This window comes from Manduca sexta, chromosome 28, assembly GCF_014839805.1.
Source record: "Manduca sexta isolate Smith_Timp_Sample1 chromosome 28, JHU_Msex_v1.0, whole genome shotgun sequence".
Lineage (NCBI taxonomy): Eukaryota > Metazoa > Arthropoda > Insecta > Lepidoptera > Sphingidae > Manduca > Manduca sexta.
In genome coordinates, this window is record NC_051142.1 from 1,116,415 (window position 1) to 1,126,683 (window position 10,269).

A 10,269-nucleotide genomic window follows, 5' to 3' on the forward strand; every position below is an offset into this window, starting at 1 on the left:
GTAAATGTTAAATATTAAATGTAGTAAACGTTAGGCTAATACGTACTCGAAGAATGCCACAGCTACCCATTTAGGATAAACTAAACTATTGTTGGCACTCTATTAGTCAGTGGCACTTTGAAATTCAAACAAAATATTATACATTTTACTGTAGTGAAAAATGTCTAAAAATATATATTCGCTAGTGGTAGGATATATTTTATATCCACCCGGATAACGACCACCGTACACAAGGTGTTAAAACTTACAACACGCCATATTAGTTCACGTAAGTGTGTCGCTTTCTGGGATCAGCTTATTGTACATCCGGTTCCAACAGGCTGGCATAGTTGTGTTAACTGTCGAGGGGTAATCTCTCGTTAGTCGACATTCTATTGAACTCCTCTCTGATGGTAGGTGTTCATCACTTTGCTCTACCGTATAGAAACAAAAATGTTTTGATCCTGAATGGGTGCAGTCTTTAATTCAACATTAAAAATGGTAATGCTATTTTAAAAAACGAAATGATGGTGTGAAGAGGACGTGCCGATTGAAACATTTTGAAACGGATTTACAAGATCAAAGGTATAAAACGATTCTAATTTTGAATTATTGCTGTAGTAAAAATAGATTACTATGTTTCTATGCCAGATTATACAATAATTAATCGTTTTCAGTAATTTCTTGTATGATTTTTTCGCTATAAATTCATATAACAAATACCTTATTTTATATTATTGTAGACTGTACAGTTCTGTTTCTACAGTCAATTTAGGAAAACAAATTAATAGTTTGTCTAATGTCAATTGTCATTTTCAAAAATATGTCGTCCCGCCAAAATATTTGTTTTTTGCTGAAATAAACAAATAATTTGCTGATTTAATTCTTTTCGTTTCGTATAGTATTGTTAACAAATGAATAAATAAAGAAATGAGGATAAACATTTTAACGTTAAGATCATAAAAAAGGACGAAGAAGCAATGTCTTTTAAAACTTATAGTAAAGCAATATTTTTGTTATTAACAGTTTCTTTTGTATCACATGCCGCATTTAAATACTTCAGAAGGCAGAAGAAAATAAAAGATAAAAGAGATCAATGAAGTTATAATGTTCGCTCACGGAACAAGAGAGTTGAGAAGAAGCAAATACTCTAAGTGTGTGATAACTCCAAGCATGGAAAGATTGTTGTACTATTTGAACTTGCCGAAGCACTCCATAGACATATGCATGTACGTATTTACTAATACAGACTTGACCAACGTCGTATTGAAACTTCATTTTAAAGGCGTAAAAGTTAGGTTGATAGTTGATGCAGATATGGCATTTACCTCTGGCTCAAGTATAAGGCGCTTGGAGCGACAAGGCATACCTATCCGATGGATGAAGTCTACGAACCTCATGCACCATAAATTTTGTCTTATAGATGTAATGGAAGGAGGCAAAACAACACCATTTGTGATGGCAGGGTCTCTGAATTGGACCAAGCCAGGCACTGTCTGGTAATTGGGAAAATTTAATTATTACATCACAGAAAGATTTGGTGCGGCAGTACAAGGATGAGTTTGAGAGGCTGTGGGTGTTGTTAAACCAATCGTTGGTTATGTATAATTTATTTGATCTTTGTATTATTATGTTTTAAGTTAAGATTATGGTGATACAAGTGGACATTTGTTTCATAGTGTTAAGTTTTGTTTGTGGTGTAATTTATCTTATAAATATTTTTCTATTTGTGAGTTTAAAGCAGTATTTATCAATATAAAAACATATTTTTGTAATGGTGACAATATTTTATTAATACATCTGTATATGATGAGAACTATATTTCTTGCTGTTATATAATAAAGTGCCTTAATGTTTTCTTTTCATCTTATATTTGGCATTCCAGCATTTGAATAAACTGTTTTTTTAACCAACACATAAAATATATCTGTACAATAACTTATAATTTGAGCAAATACAAGGCAAGGTTTGGCAATGGCAGTATTTAAAGCATAACATTTATTTATTTTGTAGTTTTTCTAGTAAATTATTTATCTGTTGATTAAAAACAGCCCGAGTATAGATGAAGAGACAAGTTAATGCATATAATTTAATGTGACTTCCAATATGTGATATAACACCTATAATATACTCAGTTTACTGTTTTGTCATATTCTAATAAGTTATTATTAGAGACAACTGCTCTCTTTTTATATTTATTAGCATATTTGTTGGACCTAAGGGATTTAAATTTTTATCTTAATTTATATTACAATAAACAATTCTTAGAGTGGCCTTCACCTCGAGTGCCCCAATATATTTGGTTAACAAAGTGGTTATATTCTCATTGTTTGGTTGAAAACTAAATAAAACAGGTCCACCTACAATTTATCTAAATAAATAATGTTGTACTAGGACATTTTACTGTTATAAATAGTGAAAGCTAAGACACTTTTCAAATCACAAAGGGTCTTCTAAAAATATGTATATATTGTACCATCTTCTTATAGGAAGTAAATGGTTATTAGAAAACATGAGTTTGTGTGCAAATGGTGAGTTTTTTGGTGCTAAAACAGCTCGTGGGAATTGCAGGAGTTATTTCAGGGTACTAAATAAAGAAAATACCTCAAAGAGGACATAAAATTAATTTCACATGCAGTTTCCGGCACTGTTTGTAATGTCTTAAATGAGTTATACATTGAAATCAAAAAGTATATTCAAATGCTCACTTACGGTATTAATTTATGTAATAGTAATATTTTTTGTCATTTACTATAACTAAAAACTATTGCTTCTTCACACCAAAAAATTTGTTTCAGTACTCTTAACTAAGAGTTTTATGCATTTATATCATAATTGTTAATGGCAAACCCTCGCCGAGAGACTGCCTAAGTCGAGGTCCATAACCCGTTAGCGAGTCGCTCTCAGTATTGTCACATAATTTTCAAAGTCTGTTGTTTTTATACAAGCCGGATCTTGCTGGGCTAACAAATGTAGTATCACATTTAAAAAAAAAAGCGTTTAAAATGGTTTTAATATCCTATATTGATATCACTCCAATCTTTAAAATAAAGATACAATCTCAACTAATTTTTCTTTCAATGGTGATCAGCACATCTTGATTTTATTTTTTCCTTCAACAAATTGTCTTAATAATTGTAATATTATTAAATCAGTGGTATTATTAGACATTTAAGACTTGTAATTTATGTTTTATTTGAGTGCATTATTTATGAAGTCGTTTTAATTCATTGTAATAAAATGCTAAGCAATTTTAAATTAAGAGCTGTAAGTAAGATTGTGATACACATAATCATTCGCGATGACCACGGGCATAGCCAGTCATTTTCTGGAAGGGAAGGGGGGAGCGGAATCTACATCAGATAAACGACCTTGTTCTTATAATTGAATATTTGATAATTTTCCTTGTTTTAAAAGTTAAGGCAAAAGGCTCGCCCATCAAACATGTCACGGAACCGTTTGGAAATTGTGTGAATGTATTAAAAATTGTAGGCTGCCTTAGAATCCTGGGGGTGGAGGCAGAACCTCTGGCCTCCCTCTAACTAAGCCTATGGTTATGACATGTTATTATAATGAGGACATTAGATCTGATACATTATGTTGGCACAATTTCCCAAAGTGTTTTTAAGTATGCCAGTTTGAGTGTTTATTCCACATAATTTGTAATTTTTAACTTTTGTACCACTTATTAAAAGTATTTACTTTTTTGTTTTTTTATAGTTTTATATTGCCATTTTTTAAATTTGAATATAGATATATCCGAAATGCTAGTTACAAATGTATTACTGGAATGTAAAACGATATCAGTGCAATTTAAATAAACCTGTGTGGAACAAATGTAAGTACATAATTTCTATTAATAAGAACCATGTGAGAATGCGCATCATGTAGGTCTACAGCCTGTGCAGAAAGGGCCTATTTTCGGTAAAACTCATGTTTTATTATTATTGTTTTGTAAATTGTAATGTTATTACAATTTATAAAACAGTATAGTTAAATGTCAGCGACCTGGGAGTTGAATGTTACCCTGGCCAGAACTAGACCAAATCTTTTGACAACTATTATACATTCTACACCAGAACATCGAGTCAAACCCCGCGGTGGCCATACTTTCAGGCGTAGCAGAGTAATCATGGGACGCAGTGCAAAATGGCCCTTCTGATCCTGTTTTTTTTGTAATCGTGACCGTCTTTCGATTCAACTTTTTGTGCTGTGGGTCGGCTGCGGCGACATTAATGCGTCGAAGAGGGTCCCGTGGATATCGATACTCTAATCGTAGTTACACTTTTATGTTTAAAAAATGTAAATAAACAAACATATACATATGTAAAGATTTTATTACATTGAACACCTTTTAGTACAAAATATTCGACAAAAATCAAATATCACAGCCAATGGAAGACACGGATTATAGAAATTAATGTTTTAAACTGCAGAACACACTATAAGTAAATATTTAAGTTTAATTTTACAATTTTATTTACAACACAGCAATCATTTATTGTATACACCCTGCTTTTTTACAAGTAAAACCGTAATAATAATTATTAATTTATTGAAATTATAACAACAATAATTATTACTGTCACGATTGTAGGATTTGACTTAATTAAGTACATTTTACCCCTTAAACAACACCTGCATAATGCCCATAAACCTGTTAATAGGTAAAAATGAAAATATAGGTATGTTTAGAATAACACTGAACATTCGAGTAAATACAATCTTCCCAAGCATAGAAAATAAGTCAATTTTCAACAAAAATAACTATTTAAAAACTTAAAATCCCTTACCCAGCAAAACGAGAACAACTATCATTTGAGGCAGGCATTCATTCAGTTTCAAAGAACTAAGTACAATTATTACCTGCCTTGTAACAAAAATTTCACCAAAAATATCTGTCTACCGCTTATTGATTGTAACTGGTATTATTAAAATGTTTCATGAATGTCTCGAAAAGGAGAGTCACGGCCTAAAATAAATGAATTATAAAGAGTGTAATTGTTTAAGTTTCTCATAAGAGGGATAACGTTTAAAATGTTAGGAACCATATAAACATGTCGCTCCAAAGTCCACCCTACTTGGAGAACTAGGGTTGTAACTAATATCCTCCACTGACATCAATAGCAGCGCCCGTGATGAAAGAACTCTTGTTAGAGCTCAAAAATGCTATCACTTCTGCAACTTCTGCAATGACAATATATGGAATTAGTTACATTATGTATATATGGGTTTTAAATCTACAGTAAATTTTTTGGGAGTCTAGACAATAGAAATCGCAATAATGCAAGAATACTTGCTTATAAGATATATTATTATAAAAAATATAAAGGAAAAGTAATGCTGGAAGATTAAGAATAAGGTAATATTTGGTCCTGTTTCAATTTAGTATAGGTATTTTATATCCCCAATTTTTTTTAAATAGGACTTTAATTCTGGGAAACACTGGCGAGGAAGGATAAGTATTTTAAAGGCTGGTACTTAATTTTATACTTGCTTACCCATGGGATCGCCGAGACGTCCCAAAGGAATTAATTTCATCATTTGGCCAATGACCTTTTCTGGTACCGTTTTTACCATTGGAGTATTTATAAAGCCAGGCAGTATAGCATTTACTCTGTAAAGTATAAAACAAAGTTAAACTTAGATCATATTACGAAAATATTTATAGTATAATACACATTCTATGTCGATTGTACGGTTAATCTACACTCGGTTTTATTTCCTTTGCTCCATGAAAAATATCAGTTAAATTTAATATTATCTATAATGTGATCCTTAGCCTTGCTTAGTCAAGTAGAAAAATATGGTTATTTTTTAATTACATTGTATAATGCATGATAAATATTATAGGTAAATTAATATTGTACATAAGTCCCTTTAGTAATAATTTTGTAAATTATAATTTTATGAAACAAAACTCTATAAATATCTATTTATTACCTTATATTGAACTTTCCTAATTCTTTAGCAGCAGATTGTGTCAAAGCCACAACACCTGCTTTACTGCTTGCGTAGTTAGTTTGCCCTGAAACCAAAAAAATACACAAACACTTCTTTATCCAGACTTGCCAGTAATAAGGTAGTACATAACAAATTCATGTTAATAATTTTTAATTTATCTCTAATCTCTAAAATTACAAGTCCTGGACTCTAATCAAAAACAACTACGTAGATTTATTATTGCAGTTACATATCATTAGATAAAACATTAATTAATGTCGTATATTGACATTGTTTGTATTTCCCAATAATTACTATAATAATATATATATCTACTATAAATAAACAGAATTGTTTATTTACTGTCATATTATAAAACGATATGTATAGTCAGGCAGGCCTAGTTCCGTCTACAGGGTAAATCCGTCTTTATGTGTTCCAATCAAAGGACAGCTTTGACAGCCGTATTTGTACATAGCGGATTTTTGTACCTTTACTCAATCTAAGCTGTATTTTGATTAGAGCTCGTAATTTCAAAAACACGGATATGCCCCGTGAACTAAATTGGACTGACTATAAATATTCTACAAAATTCTTCTTAGTATTTTTACTAAACATCATGACCTCTATGAAGTCCACGGCTGAACATAGGCCTTACAAATTATTTCCAGAGAGACCTGCCAAAAGCAATCTGTATCAGCGTAACCCTGCGACCTTTATCACTAACCATGACTGTAGTATATTCGTGTAAAAATCGGCCCTTTATAATGGTCTTTGTAATACAATGTATAGTGGTATATGAATTATATTTTACTGTATAAAATATCAAAGTGTTTACCCATATTTCCATATTTTCCCACAATACTTGATATGTTTATAATAGATCCAGGTAGTTCTGCTTCGGTCATAGCTCTCGCAAATGCCTGCATGACTAGAAAAGTGCCCTGGAAAATGTAACGATTTGCTATTTACAAGTTAATAAAACTGACTGCCTCGGTGGCGTAGTTGTAATTACATGGTACAAGTACGACTACCGCGCTGAGGTCCTGGGTTCGAATCCCGGGTCGGGCCAAAATAAATGTGACTGGGTTTTTTCATCTTAAAAATTACTCAGTCGCAGCTCGGAGTCAGAAAGTTGGAGGTGTGATACCCCCGTGCCTCGGAAAGCACGTAAAGCCGTTGGTCCTGCGCCTGATCTCTTTCCGGTAATGTCGGCTTGCCGTCTCACCAAACTATGAGAATGAAGGAACAGAGAGTGCACCTGTGTATTACGCACACACTTATGCATTATAATATATCCTGCGTACTACTGCGTAACATACTGCGTCCGTTGAGATTGACCGCCGTGGTCGAAATTCGGCTAGCAGAAGGTTTATGTTAGAGACCGGTAGCTTAATTACTGAGCAAGATGCTATTGATATCTATTGATCATCCAATTTTTTTTATACGTAATTTTTTCATAACCGTGTTACCATTCAGGAATATTACTTGCCTTTAAATTAACATTAAGAACACTATCGTAATCCTCTTCTGATAACTTCACCAACCAATTATCCCTGGTGATGCCAGCCGAATTGACTACAATAGTTGGTGGAGTTTTGTATTGATTGATCATCATTTGCAACAGGCTCTGAACTGATTTGGCGTTTGAGACATCAAGTTCAACGGCAGTGTGGTCACCTATAGCTGGATATAAATGATTCTGTATATTGAGAGCTGCAAAGTCATTCTCATGCTTCCCGTTAAAATATAATTTAGATTTTATGCATAGTTTAAATAGAGTTGTAATTGCTACACAATTTGTTCATGAACAAAATAATGGATTAGCTAATAATCTCTCTTGCAATTTGTAATAATCTTTTGATATTAGGTAAATATTCAAAGCATTATTTGATAACTAAAATTAATTCAATGATGTGATCCACTGATTAAACTACATATTTTAAATTTGATTGTCTATAGAAATATATCTTTTATCTGACGTGAAGACTTTATCAGCAATAAAATTTATAGTCACTATGCCAATAATATTTATACCTTCTTCATGCAAATAGATAGGTATATAATTTATTATTAATTGTACCCTTGCATGACAAATGTAATATGTTGTGCAGAATTCTATTGCATAATTTAAAAAAAAAAAAATTATATATGCATGGCATAATTCCTGGTGGTAAATGGAGTAGAGTCCATAGTATGTATTGATGACTATGGGATTTCCCCCCTTTTTTGTATCTAGAAATATCTTAACACCAGCAATAATTTATATGTCTACCAAGAAGTTTACTACAACAGTACAGTAGTATGTACCTATATTAAAAATATTGAAAATTATTAATTTGGAACCCATTACAATATCTAAGTATTTGTAACAGAATAGTACATACATACAGTATTGTCATTGAAATTTGTAATGAATAATGATGTTTTGGTATTTTGGTAAATAGATATTGCAGGAAGAATAGACATATTTTCAGTAGTTTAATAAAGATGTCTCTAGATGTCTACCGCTGCTTAGAAGCTATATAAAATCTATTTCAATATACAGCAATATGGTTTCTTGATTCCCATAACTCTAAAATAAACTTAAAGTTTGATATCTTATAGAAAACAGTGTCTAAATTAAGCATATGAAATTAGTATTTTGGTGAAGATGTTTGACAGTGGATCACTTTTATTACAAAGCAATTTGGAATTAATTTTCTTTATAATTTGTCCTAGATTTTCATTGAATTTTACAAGACATTCTTAACACTAATCAGTCTAACTTATAAAAATTTTGCAAAGCTATGCTTAGTTAAAACACAAATTTACTTGATCAGCTGTAAATCAAAACCCGCCATCTTGTCTCATAATAAGGTTTAAACTAGGAACCGGTGATGTTTTTGAAAGCTATTTAAGCAATTCTTAATCACCTATTAACGCTCAAACAAGTTTATAAGTAAGACTGATTATATTCAACATTATTTTGACATAGTGCCCAACACTGGTTGCGGAAGTTATGCAGGTCTCTGTTGAATGAACATAGACAGATCCTCAAACATGAGCCATAGAATAACCTCATAAGGTGAATTTTTCAGCAGCAGTTATATATACCACTTACCATTAGACCCAGATGCCAATGCAGTGTGTTTTCTAATAGTCTCCTGTACAGCTTCATAGTTTCTATCAGCAGCTATAACGGTGGCGCCCTCTCGAGACAGCACTTGGCAAGCAGCTCGACCAAGTCCTGATCCAGCACCTGTACTAATATAATTATGTGAGAAAAAATTTAATCAAAATATTTTTTTACTTAACACATCACAGGCCTTTGAAAATTAAATAGATATATAATTTTTATAAAGCCTACAATTTTAAATAAACTCTAACAACCTCAAATTAATAACCTCACAAATTATTATTTTTAAAAATTGTTTTTTTTAAAATACTATTATATAGATAAGCCTAAGACATAATATAATATGGAAATGCTAGACATAACATAATAAAGTTAAAAATCCTCTAAGTGTTGATTGTCACACAAGATCCTCTTTGAATAATGCCAATTTGTATTTTCAGTAGGTAAATCCTGTAGATGTTTCTACAGCATCAATCATTTTTTTAAACTTACTGATGAGCAAATGTGTAAAGAAATTTACTAACACAAACCCCATAATTTTGGAAGTGACTCGTTGGTCATTAATAAATACACAATAGTAAAAACAATGACCTCAATAAAGGAGTCACTATATTAACTAATAAAACACTCAGTATACAAAATATGTGTTTGCGGGTATATCACTTTTATTTTTGGGCTTTTAGGAATAAAATGCCTTCTGAAGATGTTTGAAACAAAGTTAGGGATAAATTAAGAATCTGTAGATTTATTAGATTTTATAGCCCACAAGAAGACTCACCTGTGACCAGTGCCAATTTCCCGGCAACGGCACCTGATGTCATTTTAATTTATTAATAATTTTAAATTAATTTAAAGCTACAAGTTATTTAGTAAACTCCTTGACTTTGAAGTTTGAAACTTTGAACTTTCTTATCAATATCACTAGACATTAGACAGGACGTTATCAATATGCAATGACGTTTTGTAATCGTTTAGAACAATGATAAAAGAAGTATAGAGGATGGGTAATATGGTCACGTGACATGCGGCACATTTCATGAACAAAATGGTGCCGACTCCGCCCCTTACAATAGTGATATGCTAGTACCGAAAATTTTGTATCGACATCGAAGAATTAAGAGAGACAAACAAGCCCCAAAAGATCAAATACGAAAGGGGTTAGGAACTACCATAATATAAATATAACAAATCATAATGTAAACAAACAAACTGAAACTGATTTATAAGTA

At 31.7% G+C, this 10,269-nt stretch overlaps 3 protein-coding genes across 3 annotated transcripts in view; 1 reads left to right on the plus strand and 2 right to left on the minus strand.

Moving 5' to 3' along the window:
• The window catches only part of LOC119190981 (zinc metalloproteinase nas-4-like), a 3,802-nt gene extending 3,544 nt beyond the window's left edge, over nucleotides 1-258 (minus strand). Inside the window, 1 exon segment of the mRNA XM_037444644.1 lies at nucleotides 249-258. Coding sequence (XP_037300541.1) covers nucleotides 249-258 — 10 coding nt within the window.
• Nucleotides 259-959: 701 nt separating this feature from the next.
• On the plus strand, nucleotides 960-1,836 carry LOC119190994 (mitochondrial cardiolipin hydrolase-like). The gene is given in 3 exon segments (XM_037444689.1): nucleotides 960-1,060; nucleotides 1,062-1,461; nucleotides 1,463-1,836. Coding segments are annotated over 3 exon segments (657 nt in total). The 3' UTR covers nucleotides 1,619-1,836.
• Nucleotides 1,837-4,298: 2,462 nt separating this feature from the next.
• Nucleotides 4,299-10,049, minus strand: LOC115452761 (estradiol 17-beta-dehydrogenase 8). The gene is made up of 7 exons (XM_030181361.2): nucleotides 9,819-10,049; nucleotides 9,026-9,163; nucleotides 7,415-7,608; nucleotides 6,761-6,866; nucleotides 5,923-6,007; nucleotides 5,481-5,596; nucleotides 4,299-5,166 (listed from the first exon to the last, which is right to left on the minus strand). Exons 1-7 carry the CDS (start codon nucleotides 9,859-9,861, stop codon nucleotides 5,081-5,083), a joined length of 768 nt encoding a protein of 255 aa, XP_030037221.2. The 5' UTR covers nucleotides 9,862-10,049; the 3' UTR covers nucleotides 4,299-5,080.
• Between the last annotated feature and the right edge of the window lie 220 nt (nucleotides 10,050-10,269).

What these genes read in the sequence shown, in the direction of transcription:
- LOC115452761 (XM_030181361.2), bottom strand. Translation starts at nt 9,861, where the DNA reads ATGACATCAGGTGCCGTTGCCGGGAAATTGGCACTGGTCACAG. An exon ending in TTCTTAATGTTAATTTAAAG is followed by an intron (nt 6,867 to 7,414) that starts GCAAGTAATATT and finishes TACATTTTCCAG; the next exon opens with GGCACTTTTCTAGTCATGCA. An exon ending in TTAGGAAAGTTCAATATAAG is followed by an intron (nt 5,597 to 5,922) that starts GTAATAAATAGA and finishes TATACTTTACAG; the next exon opens with AGTAAATGCTATACTGCCTG.